Source organism: Pleurodeles waltl, chromosome 9, assembly GCF_031143425.1.
Source record: "Pleurodeles waltl isolate 20211129_DDA chromosome 9, aPleWal1.hap1.20221129, whole genome shotgun sequence".
Taxonomy (NCBI): Eukaryota; Metazoa; Chordata; class Amphibia; order Caudata; family Salamandridae; genus Pleurodeles; species Pleurodeles waltl.
In genome coordinates, this window is record NC_090448.1 from 229569353 (window position 1) to 229595483 (window position 26131).

Consider the following 26131-nt stretch of genomic DNA (forward strand, 5'->3'; position numbering starts at 1 on the left):
AAACTCCCGAGGACAGCGGACCTGCTCCAAGAAAAGCTGCAACTTTGTTTCCAGCAACTTCAAAGAACCCTGCAAGCTCCCCGCAAGAAGCGTGAGACTTGCAACACTGCACCCGGCGACCCCGACTCGGCTGGTGGAGATCCGACACCTCAGGAGGGACCCCAGGACTACTCGGATACTGTGAGTACCAAAACCTGTCCCCCCTGAGCCCCCACAGCGCCGCCTGCAGAGGGAATCCCGAGGCTTCCCCTGACCGCGACTCTTTGAACCTAAAGTCCCGACGCCTGGGAGAGACCCTGCACCCGCAGCCCCCAGGACCTGAAGGACCGGACTTTCACTGGAGAAGTGACCCCCAGGAGTCCCTCTCCCTTGCCCAAGTGGAGGTTTCCCCGAGGAATCCCCCCCTTGCCTGCCTGCAGCGCTGAAGAGATCCCGAGATCTCTCATAGACTAACATTGCGAACCCGACGCTTGTTTCTACACTGCACCCGGCCGCCCCCGCGCCGCTGAGGGTGAAATTTCTGTGTGGACTTGTGTCCCCCCCGGTGCCCTACAAAACCCCCCTGGTCTGCCCTCCGAAGACGCGGGTACTTACCTGCCAGCAGACCGGAACCGGGGCACCCCCTTCTATCCATTCTAGCCTATGCGTTTTGGGCACCACTCTGAACTCTGCACCTGACCGGCCCTGAGCTGCTGGTGTGGTGACTTTGGGGTTGCTCTGAACCCCCCACGGTGGGCTACCTTGGACCAAGAACTAAGCCCTGTAAGTGTCTTACTTACCTGGTTAACCTAACAAATACTTACCTCCCCTAGGAACTGTGAAAATTGCACTAAGTGTCCACTTTTAAAACAGCTATTTGTCAATAACTTGAAAAGTATACATGCAATTTTTATGATTTGAAGTTCCTAAAGTACTTACCTGCAATACCTTTCGAAGGAGCTATTACATGTAGAATTTGAACCTGTGGTTCTTAAAATAAACTAAGAAAAGATATTTGTCTATATAAAAACCTATTGGCTGGATTTGTCTCTGAGTGTGTGTACCTCATTTATTGTCTATGTGTATGTACAACAAATGCTTAACACTACTCCTTGGATAAGCCTACTGCTCGACCACACTACCACAAAATAGAGCATTAGTATTATCTATTTTTACCACTATTTTACCTCTAAGGGGAACCCTTGGACTCTGTGCATGCTATTCCTTACTTTGAAATAGCACATACAGAGCCAACTTCCTACATTGGTGGATCAGCGGTGGGGTACAAGACTTTGCATTTGCTGGACTACTCAGCCAATACCTGATCACACGACAAATTCCAAAATTGTCATTAGAAATTGATTTTTGCAATTTGAAAAGTTTTCTAAATTCTTAAAAGACCTGCTAGGGCCTTGTGTTAGATCCTGTTTAGCATTTCTTTTAGAGTTTAAAAGTTTGTAAAAGTTTGAATTAGATTCTAGAACCAGTTGTAGATTCTTAAAAAGTATTCCAACTTTTAGAAGCAAAATGTCTAGCACAGATGTGAATGTGGTGGAACTCGACACCACACCTTACCTCCATCTACAGATGAGAGAGCTAAGGTCACTCTGTAAACTAAAGAAAATAGCAATGGGCCCCAAACCTACCAAAGTACAGCTCCAGGAGCTTTTGGCAGAGTTTGAAAAGGCCAACCCCTCTGAGGATGGCAACTCAGAGGATGAAGATAGTGACTTGGAGGGAAATTCCCCCCCTCCAGTCCTACTTAGGGAGAGCAGGGCTTCTCAAGCCCTGACTCCACAAATAATAGTCAGAGATGCTGGTTCCCTCACAGGAGGGACCAACAACTCTGAAATCACTGAGGATAACTCCAGTGAAGAGGACATCCAGTTAGCCAGGATGGCCAAAAGATTGGCTTTGGAAAGACAGATCCTAGCCATAGAGAGGGAAAGACAAGAGATGGGCCTAGGACCCATCAATGGTGGCAGCAACATAAATAGGGTCAGAGATTCTCCTGACATGTTGAAAATCCCTAAAGGGATTGTAACTAAATATGAAGATGGTGATGACATCACCAAATGGTTCACAGCTTTTGAGAGGGCTTGTGTAACCAGAAAAGTGAACAGATCTCACTGGGGTGCTCTCCTTTGGGAAATGTTCACAGGAAAGTGTAGGGATAGACTCCTCACACTCTCTGGACAAGATGCAGAATCCTATGACCTCATGAAGGGTACCCTGATTGAGGGCTTTGGATTCTCCACTGAGGAGTACAGGATTAGGTTCAGGGGGGCTCAAAAATCCTCGAGCCAGACCTGGGTTGACTTTGTTGACTACTCAGTGAAAACACTAGATGGTTGGATTCAAGGCAGTGGTGTAAGTAATTATGATGGGCTGTACAATTTATTTGTGAAAGAACACCTGTTAAGTAATTGTTTCAATGATAAACTGCATCAGCATCTGGTAGACCTAGGACCAATTTCTCCCCAAGAATTGGGAAAGAAGGCGGACCATTGGGTCAAGACAAGGGTGTCCAAGACTTCAACAGGGGGTGACCAAAAGAAAGGGGTCACAAAGACTCCCCAGCAGAAGGGTGATGAGACAACCAAAATTAAAAATAGTAAAGAGTCTTCTACAGGCCCCCAAAAACCTGCACAGGAGGGTGGGCCCAGAGCCTCTTCACAAAACAATGGGTACAAGGGTAAAAACTTTGATCCCAAAAAGGCCTGGTGTCATAGCTGTAAACAGCATGGACACCAAACTGGAGACAAGGCCTGTCCCAAGAATGGTTCCACTCCAAACTCCCATCCAGGTAACACTGGTATGGCTAGTCTCCAAGTGGGATCAACAGTGTGCCCAGAGCAAATCAGGGTCCACACTGAAGCTACTCTAGTTTCTGAGGGTGGGGTGGATTTAGCCACACTAGCTGTCTGGCCGCCTAACATGCAAAAATACAGACAGCAACTCTTAATTAATGGGACTAGAATAGAGGGCCTGAGGGATACAGGTGCCAGTGTCACCATGGTGACAGAGAAACTGGTTTCCCCTGGCCAATACCTGACTGGAAAAACTTACACAGTCACCAACGCTGACAATCAGAGAAAAGTACATCCCATGGCAATGGTTACTTTAGAATGGGGAGGGGTCAATGGCCTGAAACAGGTGGTGGTCTCCTCAAATATCCCAGTGGACTGTCTGCTTGGAAATGACCTGGAGTCCTCAGCATGGGCTGAGGTAGAGCTAAAAACCCATGCAGCAATGCTGGGTATCCCTGAACTGGTGTGTGTGAAAACAAGAGCACAATGCAAGGCACAGGGTGAAAAAGTAGAGCTGGAGTCTGGAAAAATGGCCCAGCCTACCAAGAGAACAGGAAAGTCAGTTGGGAACCCAACTGCAACACAGCAAAAGAAAGGGAACCTCTCTTCTCAGGAAGAAGTTCTGCCCTCTGAGGGAACTGAGCCTTTGGAGCTTGAACCTTATCAGGTTGAGCTCTTAGGCCCAGGGGGACCCTCAAGGGAAGAGCTGTGTAAGGGACAAGAAACCTGTCCCTCTCTTGAAGGCCTTAGGCAGCAAGCTGCTGAAGAGTCCAAAGGCAAGAAAAATGGAACACATAGGGTCTATTGGGAAGATGGGCTCCTGTACACTGAGGCCAGAGACCCCAAACCTGGTGCCACTAGGAGAGTGGTAGTGCCTCAGCTGTTCAGAGAGTTCATCCTAACATTGGCCCATGACATTCCCCTTGCTGGACATTTGGGACAAACCAAGACGTGGGAGAGGTTAGTCAACCACTTCTACTGGCCCAATATGTCCAGCATGGTTAAGGAGTTTTGCCTCTCCTGCCCCACCTGTCAAGCCAGTGGTAAGACAGGTGGGCATCCAAAGGCCCCCCTCATTCCACTTCCAGTGGTGGGGGTGCCCTTTGAAAGAGTGGGTGTGGACATAGTTGGTCCACTAGAACCTCCCACAGCCTCAGGAAATATGTATATCCTGGTAGTAGTGGATCATGCTACCAGGTATCCTGAAGCTATTCCCCTTAGGTCGACTACTGCCCCTGCAGTAGCCAAGGCCCTCATTGGTATCTTTACCAGAGTGGGTTTCCCTAAGGAGGTGGTGTCTGACAGAGGTACCAACTTCATGTCAGCATACCTAAAGCACATGTGGAATGAGTGTGGAGTGACTTATAAATTCACTACACCTTACCATCCACAAACTAATGGCTTAGTTGAGAGATTCAACAAGACATTAAAAGGCATGATCATGGGGCTCCCAGAAAAACTCAAAAGGAGATGGGATGTCCTCCTGCCATGTCTGCTTTTCGCTTACAGGGAGGTACCACAGAAGGGAGTAGGGTTCTCACCCTTTGAACTTCTGTTTGGTCATCCTGTAAGGGGACCACTTGCCCTTGTTAAAGAAGGCTGGGAGAGACCTCTCCATGAGCCTAAACAGGACATAGTGGACTATGTACTTGGCCTTCGCTCTAGAATGGCAGAGTACATGGAAAAGGCAACCAAAAACCTTGAGGCCAGCCAACAGCTCCAGAAGTTTTGGTATGACCAAAAGGCTGCACTGGTTGAGTTCCAACCAGGGCAGAAAGTCTGGGTTCTGGAGCCTGTGGCTCCCAGGGCACTCCAGGACAAATGGAGTGGCCCTTACCCAGTACTAGAGAGGAAGAGTCAGGTCACCTACTTGGTGGACCTGGGCACAAGCAGGAGCCCCAAAAGGGTGATCCATGTAAACCGCCTTAAGCTCTTCCACGACAGGGCGGATGTCAATCTGTTGATGGTAACAGATGAGGATCAGGAGGCAGAGAGTGAACCTCTCCCTGATCTTCTGTCATCAGACCCAAAAGATGGTACAGTAGATGGAGTGATCTACTCAGACACCCTCTCTGGCCAACAGCAAGCTGATTGTAGGAGAGTCCTACAACAGTTTCCTGAACTCTTCTCCTTAACCCCTGGTCAGACACACCTGTGTACCCATGATGTGGACACAGGAGACAGCATGCCTGTCAAGAACAAAATCTTTAGACAATCTGACCATGTTAAGGAAAGCATCAAGGTGGAAGTCCACAAGATGCTGGAATTGGGAGTAATTGAGCGCTCTGACAGCCCCTGGGCTAGCCCAGTGGTCTTAGTCCCCAAACCTCACACCAAAGATGGAAAGAAAGAGATGAGGTTTTGTGTGGACTACAGAGGGCTCAATTCTGTCACCAAGACAGATGCCCATCCAATTCCAAGAGCTGATGAGCTCATTGATAAATTAGGTGCTGCCAAATTTCTAAGTACCTTTGACTTGACAGCAGGGTACTGGCAAATAAAAATGGCACCTGGAGCAAAAGAAAAGACAGCATTCTCCACACCTGATGGGCATTATCAGTTTACTGTTATGCCCTTTGGTTTAAAGAATGCCCCTGCCACCTTCCAAAGGTTGGTGAATCAAGTCCTTGCTGGCTTGGAGTCCTTTAGCACAGCTTATCTTGATGATATTGCTGTCTTTAGCTCCACCTGGCAGGATCACCTGGTCCACCTGAGGAAGGTTTTGAAGGCTCTGCAATCTGCAGGCCTCTCTATCAAGGCATCCAAATGCCAGATAGGGCAGGGAACTGTGGTTTACTTGGGACACCTTGTAGGTGGAGGCCAAGTTCAGCCACTCCAACCCAAGATCCAGACTATTCTGGACTGGGTAGCTCCAAAAACCCAGACTCAAGTCAGGGCATTCCTTGGCTTGACTGGGTACTACAGGAGGTTTGTGAAGGGATATGGATCCATTGTGACAGCCCTCACTGAGCTCACCTCCAAGAAAATGCCCAAGAAAGTGAACTGGACTGTGGACTGCCAACAGGCCTTTGACACCCTGAAACAAGCAATGTGCTCAGCACCAGTTCTCAAAGCTCCAGATTATTCTAAGCAGTTCATTGTGCAGACTGATGCCTCTGAACATGGGATAGGGGCAGTTTTGTCCCAAACAAATGATGATGGCCTTGACCAGCCTGTTGCTTTCATTAGCAGGAGGTTACTCCCCAGGGAGCAGCGTTGGAGTGCCATTGAGAGGGAGGCCTTTGCTGTGGTTTGGTCCCTGAAGAAGCTGAGACCATACCTCTTTGGGACTCACTTCCTAGTTCAAACTGACCACAGACCTCTCAAATGGCTGATGCAAATGAAAGGTGAAAATCCTAAACTGTTGAGGTGGTCCATCTCCCTACAGGGAATGGACTTTATAGTGGAACACAGACCTGGGACTGCCCATGCCAATGCAGATGGCCTTTCCAGGTTCTTCCACTTAGAAAATGAAGACTCTCTTGGGAAAGGTTAGTCTCATCCTCTTTCGTTTGGGGGGGGGTTGTGTAAGGAAATGCCTCCTTGGCATGGTTGCCCCCTGACTTTTTGCCTTTGCTGATGCTATGTTTACAATTGAAAGTGTGCTGAGGCCTGCTAACCAGGCCCCAACACCAGTGTTCTTTCCCTAACCTGTACTTTTGTATCCACAATTGGCAGACCCTGGCATCCAGATAAGTCCCTTGTAACTGGTACCTCTAGTACCAAGGGCCCTGATGCCAAGGAAGGTCTCTAAGGGCTGCAGCATGTCTTATGCCACCCTGGAGACCTCTCACTCAGCACAGACACACTGCTTACCAGCTTGTGTGTGCTAGTGAGGACAAAACGAGTAAGTCGACATGGCACTCCCCTCAGGGTGCCATGCCAGCCTCTCACTGCCTATGCAGTATAGGTAAGACACCCCTCTAGCAGGCCTTACAGCCCTAAGGCAGGGTGCACTATACCATAGGTGAGGGTACCAGTGCATGAGCATGGTACCCCTACAGTGTCTAAACAAAACCTTAGACATTGTAAGTGCAGGGTAGCCATAAGAGTATATGGTCTGGGAGTCTGTCAAACACGAACTCCACAGCACCATAATGGCTACACTGAAAACTGGGAAGTTTGGTATCAAACTTCTCAGCACAATAAATGCACACTGATGCCAGTGTACATTTTATTGTAAAATACACCACAGAGGGCACCTTAGAGGTGCCCCCTGAAACTTAACCGACTATCTGTGTAGGCTGACTAGTTCTAGCAGCCTGCCACAAACCGAGACATGTTGCTGGCCCCATGGGGAGAGTGCCTTTGTCACTCTGAGGCCAGTAACAAAGCCTGCACTGGGTGGAGATGCTAACACCTCTCCCAGGCAGGAATTGTCACACCTGGCGGTGAGCCTCAAAGGCTCACCTCCTTTGTGCCAACCCAGCAGGACACTCCAGCTAGTGGAGTTGCCCGCCCCCTCCGGCCAGGCCCCACTTTTGGCGGCAAGGCCGGAGAAAATAATGAGAATAACAAGGAGGAGTCACTGGCCAGTCAGGACAGCCCCTAAGGTGTCCTGAGCTGAGGTGACTCTAACTTTTAGAAATCCTCCATCTTGCAGATGGAGGATTCCCCCAATAGGGTTAGGATTGTGACCCCCTCCCCTTGGGAGGAGGCACAAAGAGGGTGTACCCACCCTCAGGGCTAGTAGCCATTGGCTACTAACCCCCCAGACCTAAACACGCCCTTAAACTTAGTATTTAAGGGCTACCCTGAACCCTAGAAAATTAGATTCCTGCAACTACAAGAAGAAGGACTGCCTAGCTGAAAACCCCTGCAGAGGAAGACCAGAAGACGACAACTGCCTTGGCTCCAGAAACTCACCGGCCTGTCTCCTGCCTTCCAAAGATCCTGCTCCAGCGACGCCTTCCAAAGGGACCAGCGACCTCGACATCCTCTGAGGACTGCCCCTGCTTCGAAAAGACAAGAAACTCCCGAGGACAGCGGACCTGCTCCAAGAAAAGCTGCAACTTTGTTTCCAGCAACTTCAAAGAACCCTGCAAGCTCCCCGCAAGAAGCGTGAGACTTGCAACACTGCACCCGGCGACCCCGACTCGGCTGGTGGAGATCCGACACCTCAGGAGGGACCCCAGGACTACTCGGATACTGTGAGTACCAAAACCTGTCCCCCCTGAGCCCCCACAGCGCCGCCTGCAGAGGGAATCCCGAGGCTTCCCCTGACCGCGACTCTTTGAACCTAAAGTCCCGACGCCTGGGAGAGACCCTGCACCCGCAGCCCCCAGGACCTGAAGGACCGGACTTTCACTGGAGAAGTGACCCCCAGGAGTCCCTCTCCCTTGCCCAAGTGGAGGTTTCCCCGAGGAATCCCCCCCTTGCCTGCCTGCAGCGCTGAAGAGATCCCGAGATCTCTCATAGACTAACATTGCGAACCCGACGCTTGTTTCTACACTGCACCCGGCCGCCCCCGCACCGCTGAGGGTGAAATTTCTGTGTGGACTTGTGTCCCCCCCGGTGCCCTACAAAACCCCCCTGGTCTGCCCTCCGAAGACGCGGGTACTTACCTGCCAGCAGACCGGAACCGGGGCACCCCCTTCTATCCATTCTAGCCTATGCGTTTTGGGCACCACTCTGAACTCTGCACCTGACCGGCCCTGAGCTGCTGGTGTGGTGACTTTGGGGTTGCTCTGAACCCCCCACGGTGGGCTACCTTGGACCAAGAACTAAGCCCTGTAAGTGTCTTACTTACCTGGTTAACCTAACAAATACTTACCTCCCCTAGGAACTGTGAAAATTGCACTAAGTGTCCACTTTTAAAACAGCTATTTGTCAATAACTTGAAAAGTATACATGCAATTTTTATGATTTGAAGTTCCTAAAGTACTTACCTGCAATACCTTTCGAAGGAGCTATTACATGTAGAATTTGAACCTGTGGTTCTTAAAATAAACTAAGAAAAGATATTTGTCTATATAAAAACCTATTGGCTGGATTTGTCTCTGAGTGTGTGTACCTCATTTATTGTCTATGTGTATGTACAACAAATGCTTAACACTACTCCTTGGATAAGCCTACTGCTCGACCACACTACCACAAAATAGAGCATTAGTATTATCTATTTTTACCACTATTTTACCTCTAAGGGGAACCCTTGGACTCTGTGCATGCTATTCCTTACTTTGAAATAGCACATACAGAGCCAACTTCCTACATTTACCTTGAACCAAAACGTTTTAAAATTTAACCCACACTGACGAAAGCCCCAGACCTTGTTTAGGCCTGTGACAGTAGAGCTGAAACATGCTGGTTGAGTAAGGGTCATAGGACCAATAAATCCTTCAACACCCTTCCATAGTTCTGTTTTTAATTGTTCCCATCCACCCCTCGAATAAAGGGATATCTTGGAGTGGATGAGGGAATTTTATATTTAAGTTAAGCCCCCTAGTCTATTTTCATTTTCGGAGCTCCCTGGAATATGGCTGAGCCTGTCCTGACCTTTAGGAGTCAGGGCGAATCCGATGATAAAGCATGACACTAATAGTGTGTGTGAGGGTTGTATATAAAAAAAAAAATGTTTTGGTAGTGTTGGTTTAGACATTTCTTGACTCAGCAGGCTTGGAAGGAGTAGGCACAATGCTGGCTTATCACTTAGAAGGGCCACCAGTGGTGAAAGCACTGCAGGGTCTTCTGCAGGATTACCTGGAATCAGAGAGCTGCATAAATAAGCCTTTGTCATTTTGGAGACCTTTGCCAAGCATGATTTAAGTAGAATTTTTTTATAAACTCTAAGAAGTACAGCTTTATGGGTAAGACATTACTGCACTACCTAAGAGACAGCCTGAAGCTTACCAGTCCTTCTTACACAGGTAATTATAGTCATAAAGCCGTCATCCATGTCAGCAAATCCCGGTCACATGATGCAATGGTCTCACAAAGGTTCAGGCATAAGCAAAGCAACACAAAGTTAAATTTCACAAAGGAGCAGGACCCCAAATGGGTGGAGGATTATAGACTAGACAACAAAATAATGCATTAATCAGTCCTTTTCCAAAGAAAAAGTGTGTGAAGATGTGTTTAAGTATAAATGAATAGAGGCCAGGTAATGCTTATATGAATCTACTTTGAATCCTGTATAAACAGGGAGAAACTGCTACATCAACCCCAGGTTGGTATTTGTTAGACTTGGCATCCTGGGAGTGGTTTCTCCTAACTTTTTTCCTTCAGACCTTCTGTTGTGCTGACCTCGTTTTTCTGCTGGTTTTAGGACTCTAGGCACTCTACCACTGCTGACCAGTGCTAACGTGCATGTGCTCTTTCCCTAAACATGATAACATTAGCTTAATCCACAAGTAGCATATTTAATTTACTTATAAGTCCCTAGTTAAGTGAATTACCTGTGCCCAGGCCCTTTAAATTAAATGCTACTAGTGGGCTTGCTGGACTGATTGCGTCACCCACTGCAGTAGCCCTTCAACCATGGCTCACGCCTGCCACTGCAGAGCCTGAGTGTGCAGCTTTAAACTGCCATGTCAACCTGGCAAGTTAACCTTCTTTGTAATACATATGTCACCCTTAAGGTAGGCCCAAGGCAGCGCCAAGGGCAGGGTGCATTGTGTATAAAAAGTTGGGCATGTAATTCTAAGTTTCACATGTCCAGGTAGTGAAAAATTCTTAAATTAATTTTTCACTACTGGAAGGCCCGTCTCTCTCATAGGTTTACATTGGGATTACCTTATTACATTTTATTAGTGTCATTTCCAATTGGAAAGAGATGAGACCCCCAAGCTTGGTGTCTCTGTAATCACAATTTAAAATCACAACTTATGGTGAAGTTGGATTTTAAGTTGTAATTCTGAAAATGCCACTTTTATAAAGTTAGCATTTTCTTACTTTGAATCATCTAGTGCCTTCTGCCCGTCTGTGAAAACACATAAGGTGGGTGACAGCTGGGGTCTTGTGAATTCCCTCCAGACAGCTACACACAAAGGGAGCTTAGGTGTGACTGAGCAGCCGCCTACATGTTGATGGGCCATCCAGGTCAGATGGGAGGGAGGAGCTGACACACCTGAATGGGCTATGTCCTGAAATCACACAAAGGGCTGCATATCCCATTGTAGTATGTCTGGAGGAATGGCAGGGACTGTGTGACTTCAAATGCCTCTCTCTGAAGTCTCCCCCACTTCAAAGGCAGAAATGGGTATAAGTACCGGACCTCAGACACCACCAAATCAGTACACCTCAGGACCTGAGGACCTTCTGCCAGAAGGAAGGACTACTGTGCTGCTGAAAGGTCTGTCACTCTGCTGGACGTTGCTGCATTCCTGGTTTGCTGTGCCTGCTTTCCTCCTTGCCTGGGAGTGAGAAGGAAGACTCTTCATTCCCAGAACAAAAGTGACTCCAAGGGCCTGCTGGCTTGCCTCCTGTTCTGAAGTTTCAGGGACATCAAAGACTTCCACCAACCCTGCTGCTGCTTCTGGACTCTGTCATCTGTGAGTCCTGCCCTGCCAAGTGGGGCCAATCCAGTTCTTGATCCTTGGAAGAGGGTTTGTTAGCTGTCACCTACTAGAACCCACACATCGCCGTTGTTGCGCCGGTCGGAACGGATGCATCCCCTTCGACACCGCCGCATCACTGCTACAGGAGTCATCACATGACCAGCTGCGCGGATCTGTAATTATGCATCACCTGCATCTAAGGGGCTCGAAATCGATGCATCTCTGACTGCGCAGCTCAGAACCAGCGCATTGCCTACACGTCCAGAATCGATCATGACGTATCAACATCACTGCTCCTAATAATAACTGGGCCTAAGAAGCCTTTAGTCAACTCAACGGTCTCTTCAAGGATCTAAGTAACAAATCATTTGCTCTTGTATTGCTGGTCAGTATAATCTTTTTTCAGCCACACACAAGAGCTATGACCTCTTCTGACAAGTCTAAATGTGCACTGTGTATAGACTAGTACTTTTAAGAACCAAGTCCTCAAGTTCAGCAAAGGCAGTAAGAGGTGAATACATAATCTTCCCAATTAAACCAAGAGGTCTGGAACACAGGGAAGTAACAGACATTTGTGGTCTGAGAGAAGTTCTGAAAGCCATAATTCCCAAGGAGTTTAAGGACTACTTGACTTTTAGTAGAGTCAAACAGAGAAGAGGAAATAGGTGAAATGCACTGAGAAAATTCCCCGACCATTCCCGAACGACATAACGTCCCTGGGGACTCCTACCAAATTCCTAGAAAAGATGCACACAATAGGCATTTAGCATTCCGTTTTGTGGTGAAAGGATCTACCCTCAGGGAACTGCATGTCCTGAGAGTAGGAATTGTAACCGTAAGAGTAAATGTAATAATATAGCGCTTGCTACCCCCGATGAGGCGTCAAATCGCTTTTGAGTGAGTAGCATGCTACTCCAGAACCCAAAAGGATTAGTGGTAGATTAGTAAAGGGAAATATGAGTACATTATAAGTATAGGGAGGTATGAGTTAATGTGAGCAGAGGATGTGTGAGTCTGATAGTTCGACTGAATAGAATAATGGAGGACTAGAGGAGGGAAGAATCCTGAAAGTTAATTGGGAGATCACAGACGTAAGGTGAGATTTGGGATGAGTAAAGGAGAGATGGAGGGGGGTAAGTGTCTATAAACACTTAAGATTAAGAAGATTATAGAAGTTAAATTAAGTTTGGGATGAGTCAATGGAGAGATACACAAGGGAGAATTGTGGTTGGGAGATCATAGTAGAAAAACTGAGGTTTAGGGTGAGCCAGGAGGGGTAGAGGTGGGAAGAGTTTAGGAAGGGTTATTTTGGAGAGGATAGTAGTAGAATAGGGCTCGGGATAAGTTGGAGAGTGGAGACAGAGGACAGACTGATAGAGGCACAGGGCAAGGGTGGTACAGAGTAATGCACTGGAGAGAGTGATTTTTTTCCTCTTTTTTCTGTCTGGAACAGTAGGACTAAAGTAATAAATATATAGATACATGATTACAGAGTAAGGCAATATATGTGTAAGGAATCTAATATATTGAGATCTAAAGTTGTGTCATATAAACACAGGCTTCGAAGTGTTGCAGCATTTTAAGTTGTGTGTACTTTTATACAATTATTTTTATCTTTCCTCAATATTTCAATAGTGAAATGCTTGCACCTCCATTACAGTCTATTAGTTTGACCAGGAAAGGTCCATTTGTAATTGGTCTGCAGTTGTTGGGGTCATGCAGGTCCAGCTTTATTTTCTTTAATAATAGGTGTATGTATGCTTTTTTATATTTTTTTAGGTCTTCCGGAAAGTTTCCCTTTGTTAAAGAATTATTGATGATTCTTCTTACTGATGCAGCAGCAGAGGTGGGTAAAAGAATGTTCTAGAAATTTGTCGTGGACAAGGGCCAGAAGGGCAGCCGGAAGGCCTGCTCGCTTTGACCTGACCGACAGATTCACTGCGTGATATTTGTTTGAAGGACTGCAGAGGCTGTATTGGCTTACTCTTGGAGGGGAGTTTTGGAAACAGGTTGGTGCTGGTGATTTCCTTTGTTTTAAATAGGAGTCCAATGTGTCTGCTTTGGTTGTGTAATGATTTGCCAATTTGTCTGTGAATTCCTGAGTGATGGGATAAGTTCCTTCCATGCATTTAGGTTTTTGGAATTCGGTAAGAATTTTATAAAGTTCTTTAGTTGCAGATTTAGCATTTTGAATTCTGCCTCAGTAGTACCTTTTTTTTTTATGTTGATTTGCATATTCTGTTAAGTTTGCGTAGGCTAAGTTTGTCTTGAATGTTGTTTCTTTTGAGCCAGGTTCATTGCAGCCTTCTAATTTGTTGTTTTATCTTTTTTAGTTCTGTATTTCTCCACAGTACTTGTTTTCGTTGTCCTGTTTTGCTGTTCTGAATGGTATTAGGATACTGAAAGCTTCCTGTAGCCACTCAAAGTTATTTAACATAATTTTTGTCTCTGGATCTGTGTTTTCTGGTAGTTGTATTCCTAAGTATTTAAAATAGAGTTTGTGCCATGGTCGATAGGTGGATGCAGGTAAGGTGGTCTTGGATATGTTGATTTGTGGTGCTTTATTTTGGAATGCTACCAAATGGTTGTCTGACCATGTGACAGGTGTGATGCTTTGAAAGGTAAATAGTTCTGAGCTTGCAAAAATGACATCTAGGATGTGTCCAGTGATGTGTGTGGGTTTCTGTGAGTTTTGATGATGGTTCAGTGTGACTAGGCCAGTGATGATAGCTTTTGGAGGGGGCATATTGGGTTTGTCAAACCAAATATTTAGGTTTCTCCCATTTGCGCAAGCACCTCAAGGCCATATACACTTCTCTGCAGTGTGACGTGAGTTCTCAAATAAGAGAATACCTGGACAGCCTCCAGTTACCCAGGTTCACGGACATTCAGGTGGAGAAACTGGAGGTTGAGCTGTCCCTGGAGGGCCTTCAGGAGGCCCTGCGTGGCATGGCCTCTGGGAAGGCACCGGGCCCGATGGCCTCCCAGTCGAGTTTTATCACGCATATTCCACGACACTGCTTCCCAGACTGCTGGACACACTTCATGAGTCACGCAAAGAGGGCCTGTTGCCACAGCAGATGAGGGAGGCATTGATCGTTATGCTACCTAAGGCAGGGAGGGACCCTGCAGACCCAGGCTCCTATAGGCCGCTTTCTATGTTAAACTCACCGCCAAGGTCCTTGCAATGCAATTAGGACGTTTAGTGACCTCCTTGGTGGGGAAGGATCAATGTGGGTTTATACCTGGAAGAGGGACCCACATGAACCTGCTGAGACTACTGCATGTTATGCAAGGGACGCGTAGACTCACTGACCACGCCGCGCTGGTTGCCTTGGATATAGAAAAGGCATTTGATACCCCGTCCTGGGAATACCTATGGGCAGTTCTGTGCAGGACGGGCTTGGGACCTTACTTTTTGTCATGGGTACGTCTACTCTACTCGTCACCGCGGGCCCGGGTCCGCACTGGGGCGCTTGTGTCTGAGGCGTTTGATATTGAGCGGGACACCCAACAGGGTTGCCCCCATCCCCGCTACTGTTCGCTCTGGCCATGGAACCCCCAGCTATACGGCTTCGAACATGCCTGCGGGGCATATGGGTTGGGGCAACGACACACACTATATCACTATGTGCTGATGATGCCCTGGTGTATGTTACTGATCCGGAGAGATCAGTCCCTCGCTTATTGAAGCTGATGGACGATTTCAGTAGGGTATCGGGACTCCGTATAAATCGGCAGAAGACGGTATTGTTCCCTATGGTAGGTCTGTCGGCAGTGGCGGCATCAGAGTTGCCACAGATGGATCTGAAGTGGGAGACGGAGTCGTTTCAGTATCTGGGCATGCGGTTGACACACTCCCCTCAACTACAATATTCCTTAAATATGGGTAGAGTGATACATGGCCTCCGTGCCTCGGTCCAATTTTGGACCTCCCTACCACTGTCAGTTATGGGCAGAATTGCACTCTGCAAGATAATTTTCCTCCCGGGATGCCTGTACATGCTACAGAACCCGTTCTGTGAAATGCCACCAACTCTTTTTCGGCAGCTCGATAAATTACTTTTGTCCCTGGTATGGGAGGGTAAGAGGCATAGAGTACGCACAGATGTGCTGAAGCTGGACCTGGTTGACGGAGGGCTGCACCTGCCTGATTTGTACCTATACTATGCGGTGAGCTGGCTGCAATATGCTGCCATATGGTGTGACGAAGGCCCCAATTGGAAGAAGGACCTGTTAGAAGGCTCTGTTTGTTTGTCACGTTTACCATGCTTGTTGATGGGTGGCTCTAGGTTGCCACCGGGGATCCCCTTCCTAGTTGCGCAGGTGTTGCGGATCTGAGAGCAGGCCGTTGTGAAGCTGTTGCGTAATGAGCCATATGCGAGCTTGCTTCCGCTTTGGTGGCTGCGCCCCTTCGCCAGTGCTGCAGAAACACTGGAGTTTGGAAAGAGGCGAGACGGCGGCTGTAATACTGCCAGTGATCTATATCAAAACAATATGTTTATTACCCGGGAGGAAGCGGAGTCCCTTTTTGGAATTGACCAAGGGCAGTTTCTGCAATACGCAAGCCTCTCGTAGACAGCGCTTGAGGTTTGGACTTCTCTTCCTACCGAACCGATTGAATCCTGCCTCACAGCGACCCTCGCTGACCCTGGATGTGACCGCGGTCTCATCTCATGGCTCTACAAGGCTCTAAAACAGGATAGGCAGATAAGCATAACAGGGGTTAGAGATAGTTGGGATGCTGATCTGGATGGCCCGCTTACGGATGGTGAATGGTCTAGAACTTGTTCCCTGGTACGGGATGCAACTAGCAATGCAAGATTTAAACTGATACACTTTTATTACATGCACCAGGTTTACCTGACGCCACATCGCCTACATAGAATATTCCCAGCATGCCCAGATAGGTGTGCTCGCTGTGGTGGGGCCTCAGCTAATTTTGACCAGATGACATGGGTATGTAGCACGATTCAACCCTTTTGGCTCCAAATAGTGCGGACACTGAGGGAATGTTAGCTATTAACGTAGAGGTGACCAGGAAACACTGCCTACTGGGCTTAATCCCTTACCCAAAAAAAGACGCAAAATGACTTACAGGTTTGCGCAGTTGGGGCTAATCCTAGCCAAGCAGCGCATTGCGATATGCTGGTCGAGCCCGTCCCCCCCTCTACATGATGCTTGGTTGGCTGATCTCGTTGAGTGGGCGACTGCGGGGGAGTGTCAGCTTCAAAAAGTGAGTGTGGATGAGTACGCTGAGCAGGACCTGGAGAGATGGAGAGGTATTATCGATGCCCTATTGGGGAACTCTGTGGAGACTGCGGAAGGGGCTTCTATTTGCTGAGCCTAGCTGATGCCATTCCGGGTGGGCAACACGCGAGTGGATTGTGTCTGAATGGTTGGAGATAATTGGAGGATGGGGTTCGTCTTTGTCCCTCCCCACCCACCTCCGCCGATGGATTTGTCACTGGGGAGTGGATGTCCACCCTTACTCCTACTTACATGGTGGACCCTGTATGGAACGTGCAAGAGTGTTGATGGGGCCGGATGGTTCCCCCATGGTATGTTCTGTCGGTGGGGCGGGTCTGGCTCATGTCTGTAGTTTCCCTCCTGACTTGGATTTATTACACTAGCTCAATGACAGTATTGCACACTGGGCTGTTCTGAAAGGTCTTCCACGTTATAGCACTTATGGTGAATGATATACATATCTCTGTTGCTCATGTATTATTGGTCAGGCGGCTATTGTTTTTGCAGTCACATTGGTTAGTTTTGATCTATCATCCTATGTATGGGTAACACCTTATGTATCACTGGAGACCCTGCTGTAGACGTGATGCAGACACCATGATTGCCAATTTGGAATGTAATGCTGTGGTGCTGCTGTGTACCCTATGAACAGTGCAGTTCACGTGTTGTTATTATATAGTAATAAATAAAGTTAAAAAAATATATATATTTAGGTTTCCAAGAATGCATAGGTTGGAGTATAGTGCTAAACGGTCTGAAACTGTGTCTAGAAACATGTCTGGGAATATTGAATTGATAGTGGTGGTCTGTAAAGGAAGAGGAAGTTTCAGGAGTAAGTTGGTGTAGGATTGCATCTGGTGATGAGGGTCTCACAACCTTGTATGGAAATGTTGTCCTTTTTGGTGACATTGTTTGCTTGAATATTTTGAATCTTTCAATAGCTACAGCCTCTTTTCTAAGAACTATTTTATCAGGGCGCAAGAGAGGATCGTTATCCAGATGACGCCAAACTCTTCTCAGGGGTAGTTTTCAGTTCATTCTGCAATGAAGAAAGGACTGACAGTCAGTATCATCTGTTCAGTTGAAAAGCTCCTCCTGCTGTATCCCAGTCTCCCACTTCCCTACTGGGAAGAAAGGAGCAAGCGGTACTAGTCAAACAGCTCCTATTGACTGACTGGATGTTGCGGTTTATATTACAGAGGTTCCCACCTGGTGCTTCCTCCAAAGGGTCCCACTCCCCTTCACTCTGTAAGACTTGAAGCCCTTCCTCATACAATCTGACAGGAGATAAAGCAAAGTGTGGATCAGGAAACCAGATGTCTTACATATGGGACATCTGCTCCTACTAGCCACATACCTGGGGAGGAAGGATCATCAATGTTGCCTGGTTGGATACAGGCAGTATTCTGGTGGTCAGTGGATTCATGGACTGAGGTTAAATAGTGCACCTTGGTGTATTTGAAACTGCTTCTGCAAGCCTCATGGAAATGGAGGGTGGCAGCCAATGGTCTAGAGTATTACAAGTATGTACACCTTATGATAACCAGGCTGGTAGATCAGTTTAAACCAAGTGGAGCAGATGCCAACTCTAGGGTTAGGAACTCTGCCATTCCAGAAAGTCATTTTTTTCAGTGAAACTCCAGTCCAGATGTGTGACTGAGTTTACATGCAATTGTGGTGCTTCAGAGATGGTAATTTGTGACATAGCTCCTGCATAAACTATGACTGTGGAGCACAAAGGCTCAGACAGAAACACATTTTCATTGGAGGAGAGGAAAAATGGACTGTAGAGCTAGAAGTAAAGTCTTATGTTCAAGATGACTGATATTCAAGTCTTTGTTTTGCTGAGTCCTATTTGAATGAATCTGATGGTCCCCGCAGAACAATACTGATAGGACTCTGCGTTCAGAGTTATATTATACATTTTCTTTTGGGGTAAGGGGTGCATCCTTGTGCAGGCCAGACTTTCAGGCTTAGCAGTAAATAGACTTATAGCTTGCATGTGGAAGAGATTCTTTTTAAACTGTGAGTTGGTTGATCAGTCCAGTTGCTGGACAGATAGTGCAGGATCTAATGAAATTCAACTGAGGCACCTAAATGCAAAAGACCATTAGATCCAGAAGTCTTTGGATCCACTATGCTGAAGTTACAGATCATATTGAAAGATGTTCTATTGCATTTCAGTAGAGGACACTTTGCAATATTCACTTACATGTACAAAACCTGAGTTTTTGTTAGGGCTTTTCCTCTGAATGATTCTAGAACATCATACACTCTGGCAGTGAAAATGACAGACTCATAGAAGAGTTTCTTACCGTGCCTACGGATTTGGTCTCTGAGTTGGTAGACATGATTTTTTAGGGTGGAAAAGTTCAGACTGAATAGGATGTTGCAAACAATCTGACAACTTTCTAGAAAGGTAGAGGAGTGCACCATTCACCAACCAGTGATTAAGACAACCACATAAACAACCTCCTCCAGACAAGGATGGAATGTCAACACTGAAAGTAGCAGAAACCTATTATGAGAATCATGATATCCGATAGTAAGCCTCGGATACCCAAGATGCTCTTTCTTGATGCAGATAAGGAATTAGGAATCTTGGTGACATACAAATGTCATCCATGCAATCCTCTGAAATGATATGAAATGTCTCTTCACTGATTCAGGCTGTACAGGTGTAATATTCCAGGTGATTAACCCAGTCTTTTTCTTAGGAACAATGAAGCACCTGAACTAAATTCCCAATTTTTACAACAGCACTTGCACAACTGCTGCCAGAAGAATTTTTTTGATCTCTTCGAAGGACTCTTGAGAAGACTCCTGCCATCTCAGAGGACATGTGGCAGGTCCAGGAACTCTTTTAGACATGACTAAGTGCTGGATTTTAGCTTAATACGACAGCATGCTGTTTTCATTTTTGTCTAGAGTTGCTGACTGGGAAGCCAAGTTTGCCATACACGGAGAAAATACTTTAATTTAATCAGAGGCCAAATCCCGAATTTTATCTTGGATGTCCTAGTGAAGAAATTAAGTAAACCTCAGGGTTTTTAATTGTAAAGCTAAACAACGTTTTGCTCCCTACTGGGGCACAGACACATGGCTCTTTCCTCTCCCAATTCTCCTGGACAGAGAAGTGCTGACAGATGATGGAACGGTCTGAAACTGAATCAGGGAGTGGGGACTGAAATGGAAAGGACTAGGATTGTCCTAGTCCATCACTGTCCGATCCCTACCTCTTGGTTTGTTTCTTCTGTTGGTTGGGTGAAAGGGTTGCTAGGAGGATTTTGTTTTCTCCTCCCACCCTACCTAACATTTCCCCTCCTTCAACACAGAAAAGAGTCTCAAGCTGGTGGAAATGGTTACAGAGGAGCTAAAGTTAGTAATAGCTGCCCTTATCCCATACTTTAATCCTGCCCCAAAACTTGATCCTCCGATAGGACCTGGAAGCGACTAAGAATACCGCTCAGGCCCATCCGGTATATGTGCGATGTCATTAAAGATGCCACATGCATATTAATGAGGCAGCCGGAAGTGAGTATGGGGGTAGCTTCATTATGGGGTTTGCAGGTGCCAGAAATAATCAGCCACTGGCAAACTCTTTCCTCCTGTCACAGGCAGTGATAAAGTTTTCCCTCAGTGGGTGGCAAAAAAACAACTTTTTTTAAAAATGGAGACCAGTAGTAGGGGCTCTTTCCCCTTCTGACGTATATATACGTCATAAAAGCATCCTGTGGGCACCCTGTCATGATGTTCAATTCAGCAATGAGGGGCTAGCAAGATTTTTATTTCTTTGAATCTGCTGTTAAGTGGTCTTTGTTCCTTGCAATAACAAGAAACTAAACTCCTGGGCAGCATCAGTTGTAAAATGTCTCAATTTTGCAGGCTATACACCGCCATCATTACAGAAGAATTCTTGGTTTAAATGCAAGATAAGAATTCTAATTGTTTTCTTGCTTTGAATTTCTCACACCTTTGAATTGCTTCTTTGTGAAGAACACAAGAAAGGTGAGTCAGACATTTAATCTTGCCAAGAGTAAGAGTGACTCCTGCAGAATTCCCCCACTACATAAAAACACTTTTTGGTGTTCTGAACATAAAGGTATATAGGTGTAAGACTCAAATTGTCAGAGATTGATCTACTCCAGACTAATCCACAAAAAAGACACTGCATATGTGGTACAGAATAAGATGGGGCCAAAGAGGTTGGCCTAGAAAAGAAACCTGAACAGATCTGTGTAGCACATTGAAAGAATCCACTGCCTTGGACATTAAAGAACAAAACAGTTATGAATGGTGCAAAGTCCCAGGCTTGCTCTCTAAAGCTGGAGAGTCTATACCTGTATCACTTACTATCTTTTAATAATTAAAGACTAATAATAAACCACATGAGGAGGAAGGGGGAATTCTCTAGGTAGCAATCTTTAATAGAAATAAAAGAAAGATATTGTATCAAAAGGGGATTTGTATTTCAGCCACAGTGCCCAATTTATAAAGGCGTGCAGCTTCACTGCAATTGTTTGCTAAAGTCTTAGGGTATCAAGGTCATATAATATAATCTCTTGAGGAAGACATCAGTAAAATAAAAATGGTACTATAAGCAAAGGAGGTCACACAACATCCACAATGTGTTTGCATGCATTAGTAACTCAATCTCTAATAACTTGCATATTAGTTAAGAAGCTTGAGGTGCCTGACCACTATTTGGAGAGGAAGAGTGAGTGGGAAGATTTTTTTCTACTTTAAAAGTAGAGGTGCTTTTCAAATGAGGATTTCTCACATTACTGGTGAATATGAGAGAAAGTGATAAAAATCAGAGCCTCTCAGGAAAATCATAGAGCTGTTCTGGTGGAACAGAAACCTTTGTGGTCCAATCAAACTGCTAATCTGAGGATTCATGTGAAGTCTGAATTTGGTACATATATAAATTTACTGCTTCATTTCACAGTTATCCTTCTTAAAGGTTCTTGTGTTTCTTATGGTCTTTAAAAATATATAGAAGAACATTAGTAACAGAAACTGGAAATCCCTACAAGAAGAAGAAACATAACTGAAAAACAAAACTTCTCCTATCTGGTTCCCAGATGGTGAAAAACACTTACAGATTATGTTTGACTTAATCCTGATTACCTTGCATTTAGAAATTGTTTAAAAACTAATTTCTTGATTAACTGTCTCTCTTTTATCATTCGTGTAATCTACCTTCTGTTCAATGCAATTTGTGTTACTTGTAACATTTTCCGCTGCCCATGTGACTAGGTCCACACTATGCACTTCAAATAAAATAAAAATACTTAAAATAAAGCTTGTCAGGTCTCCAGGTTAAAAACGATTTTGGATCTAAAAGTCAAGCCCTCTAAGCTCTTTATTGTTTCTGTGTTTCAATCCCAGGATCCTGAGTGACTGTTTAGTTCCAAGGCAGGCTAACACCTCAGCATTGCCTTTAAAATAGGTCAGGAATGAAAAGTTTACCTGGTTCTGTGGGATTCAAAACTGAGTTTTTGGTGTTTTCCCTTCAAGCAGTACTCAGAGGTACATGCACCTTGATGCTAACATTCATGCATATGTGATTGTAGGTCAGAGAACAGAGATGGAGGCCTTCTTGCTAGTATTGATATGCATTGTTAATTTGCACTGCATGAAACCCCCTTTCCTAAGTGCAATGTTGTTACTTACAGCAATTGCAATATATTGTTTCCACTGAAAATGACACGGATGTCATTATACTATGTTAAACATGTGAAAGCTGAAGTCAAGTGCTGATTTTATTTTATAAGGTAATATTTATCATTAATAAATGTTATCCGTACCTATACTACTCGTAAACTCTGACCAATTTGTAAAAACTTTTTGGTTTGCTCTTTAGGGGAGTGGAGGAGAATCGTGTGCTCTAGGCTTCCAAGCATTCTATGTTTCTCAAAGTTATATTTTTGGATGCATGATGTATGTAAGTGTTTATCTATTTAGTTGTCTGCCTAAGACCAACTGTAGAACTAAGCATAAGCAGCTACAAAATGTGTGAAATACTGCAGAAACGGCAAATAAATGGCAGTAGATTACAACCCTATTACAACCTGTTCCTTGTGTACAAAAATCCTGTGAAGAAGTCTTTTAACATACATGTCAGACAACAGCAGAAACATCCCTCAAACTTTCCAGAAATAATGGCAGTATCATTGCTGTCTCTGTGGTAAATGGTTGAAAACCAATCCACAAATCAACTGACAAAGAACCCTCTGCAAAAGGTAAGCCCAAGCTCTTGTAATACTGACCCAGAAAGTTAAAATAATCTACTCAGAGATCTAGGCAGAATCCACTCTACAGATATGGCAGAATCTATCTGAATTGCTACAAAATCTTTCACAGCAACCAAAGAATAAATTTCCTTGAAACAGAAACAAATGTGCATTTCAACTAAAACGAAAATGTAGACTGCATTCCAGGGCACATGAGATTTGTATTAGTCGTGTTAATTAATTCAAGTTGGCATAGAAATTTAGGATTAAGAAAAGGACACTTATGTTAATGCCTAGACCTCTTTTAGGTCAAAAATGAAAATACATGAGATTAAAAAAATGAGAAATGGAGAATAAGAAAAACAGCAAGTGAGAACACTTGGTGAGGAGAAAAGAAACAGATTGATAATAGTCTGAAAAAAACAGAAAGTTTTAGAGTGACAGATAAAATGTGATTATGAACAAAATTAGGATTAGGAACAGGGTCAAGGAAAATCATTCATCTAATATATTAGATGGAGGCTAGGGATAGGCTTACAGTTAGAGTTTAGGGTTTGGCATATCGACTAAAAGGCTGTGGGGATAAGAATGGGCACTTCAGTGTAGACTCAGGATACGTCAAAGGGTGAGTGCTCTGCCGGGAACACCCCTGCGTGGAGAACAGCAGTGTATCCCTTCTCTGAGAGTCTGACTACATGTGAAACTGGTATCCTGCCTTTTGTTTGGCCCTGGCATCACATTAAACTAGCAAGGGCACAAAGGCCTAGGCCTGTCCGTGATAATGTGAGGTCGGGAGTATATTCCGTGACCTGTAGAGGACTAAAAGGCTTGCCCTAATAGTGGGCACAGGACTACTGTCTAAACTCGGAGTGAATTACATAAAGAGTTGGTGACAGCATACAGAGTTTTATGAATCTTTACTATGACCACATAATTTCTCTGTGTCAAGAAAAAGAGAGCATGGTTTACTGAACCTGTTAAGTCAACTTTTACTGTTATGGAAATCCCAGATCCTTCTGCTGACATTCTGTATGCATGAGGAGTGCATGTTTGTGCAGTGAGTGTATGACAACCGTATGGTAATAGTACCAGAGGAATCATTTTCTATGGGCCATGATTTAGCCTGGCAAAGGATGAAGGATGGAATTAGCTTCCCCAGCCAGTAGAAGTGTATGGCCTGCATTTCTGTGGCTGGAAAGTGAGGATCCAGGCAAAGAAGCAAGGGTCACTGGAGACAGGGTTACCTTTAAAAATTCTATGAGGACTTTGTTAGCAAAGATCAGTAATTCTCAAACACTTATGTATGGCAGATGCTAGAAGTGACCATTGTGCCCTTGCTTTGGATACTCTTGCTTGGAGCCAGTATCACTGCTACTTGTTGCGAGAGCCATCACTTTGTTCAAAGGCTGTGTCTAAGGATTCAAACCGGTTATGAGTCTGCAGACAGTGGATCCAGATCCCCTGTCTGGAAAATGGGAATGGAAATGGGAATTAAAATGGGACCCAAACCACCTCACTTTGGTTTGTTCCATTTCCAAATGTTTTTGACCAAGAAAGGAAGAGTATTGCAGAGCACTCCAAGGACTTTTATGTGACAAGGTCTACATGACAGCACAGCCAGTCTCCCAGACATAAGGGGACTTCACCTGAAGACTGCAACTTTCTAGTGAAGCTGAGAATCTGCCTAAGCACCGAGATGTGTGGGTGTCAGCCCAGAGAGGGAACATCTGCCAAAGACGAATGCCTGCTTGCACGGGTCAGGAGGCTGCGACATTTGATAAGCTAGCAGCACATGCTTTATAGGTCCAATGGTCCCAAGAGTGGCACAGCCACCAATCACGGTCTGCCAGCACTGATGCCTGAGGATGAAAGTCACTGACTGCACCAGGCCTTGCCATTTGACTTCTACCACAGACTACTAAAACTTTTTAACTGACCTAAGACCTAACAGCTGTGGTAATTGCTAATGATCTGCACCATCCAGTGTCTTTGCGAAAGTTGCCATGTAGGGACAATCCCCGAAAGGAAGAAGTGGTAAGCCAGCACCATAGATGGTATCAACATTTCACTATGTCTTGTAGGGATAATACTGCCTAGTAACTGAAACCACCTCTAAAGAGTGCAGTATTTGGGTTGGGTTCAGTAGCTCCACTGCCTGGAACAGGGTCTGATAGTAAGGCAAAGTCAATAAGGTAAAGTTATATTAAGGAACAGGGTTAGGGGATCTCACGTACGGTGACATGTAGCAGTTAGGGGAAACATTGTAGTTACAGTTAGTCCTCTCACGTTTAGTTTCTCACTTTTTTCCTTTCTCAATTCTTGCAGTTAACATTAAAAGTGCACATTTGCGCAAGCCAAGTTTCTCATTAAAAGTACTTTTTTTAAAATACTTTCAATCTAGATTAGCCTGGACATGTATTACTTTACCATTATGGTTTGTAAACTCACCTGCTATCCCCAGCATTGGCAATATAGAGCTTTCTTTGCAGACAGAAGGCCACCAGAGATGTACAGCCATCTGCTTGGCTACCAAGAGTCATCTCCTGACCAATCATTTCATCCTGTGGAATATAAATTGACTGTATTAAAGTGATATTTAAATATTTGATTGAATTGATATTGTGGGTCTCCCATCTCAATTATCTGAAACAGCATGGAAATGCCCCCACAAAAATCCCAAAATCTCTCTACTCCAGTCAAATATTACTTACTTCATTATGTTTTGCAGAAATTAATTAAATAATCAGAATCAGTGCTTCGCCATTAACCAGGTCCTTCTACATTCTCAGAATGCACCTAGACTAAATGTACCTATCAGCCATTCACCTACCCACTTTATCTCATTGCTTTTTATTCTTAACCAATTGTTTTCCCCACCTGTTTTTGCTTTCCATTTACCTTCTTTTGCCGTTTCAATCTTCTTGTTTGCTCTCCGCCTTTACCTCTACTGTATTGATCCAGTTTCAGTTTTCTATTTACTTTTCCCAGTTAATCTTTTTAAACTTTCCCTACTATTTTTTTAAAAACCTGGTAATCTACATTATTTCATAGAGTTCTTCAGTTTTCAATCTTTGGAGTCCACCTCCTAAGGACAAGCTTCCTTTGAAGGAATTGCATGTGTCGGCCTATTACAAACCTTGATGGAAATGTACCAAAAGCTTAAAACACTCAGAAACATTCTATTGCTGGATTTAGAACCATTTTGAAAGATTAGGAACAAATATAAGCAAAGTATGAGTTTGTACCACTAAAGCCAATTAACATCAGAATTGGTCTCCAGTCGAATAGTGCCTTAGATGGAATCAAAATTTACCCCTCATCCCAACCCAAGTTCTACCAGTTAGCTACACTTGATCCAAAT

At 45.0% G+C, this 26131-nt stretch overlaps 1 protein-coding gene across 4 annotated transcripts in view; it reads right to left on the reverse strand.

Moving 5' to 3' along the window:
* PPM1M (protein phosphatase, Mg2+/Mn2+ dependent 1M) overlaps positions 1–26131 on the reverse strand; it is a 271057-nt gene that overhangs the window by 137781 nt on the left and 107145 nt on the right. For all 4 annotated transcript variants that reach the window (XM_069206604.1, XM_069206603.1, XM_069206602.1 and 1 more), the window contains one exon: positions 25219–25331. In XM_069206604.1, coding sequence (XP_069062705.1) covers positions 25219–25331 — 113 coding nt within the window. The remainder of the gene's footprint in view (positions 1–25218; positions 25332–26131) is intronic.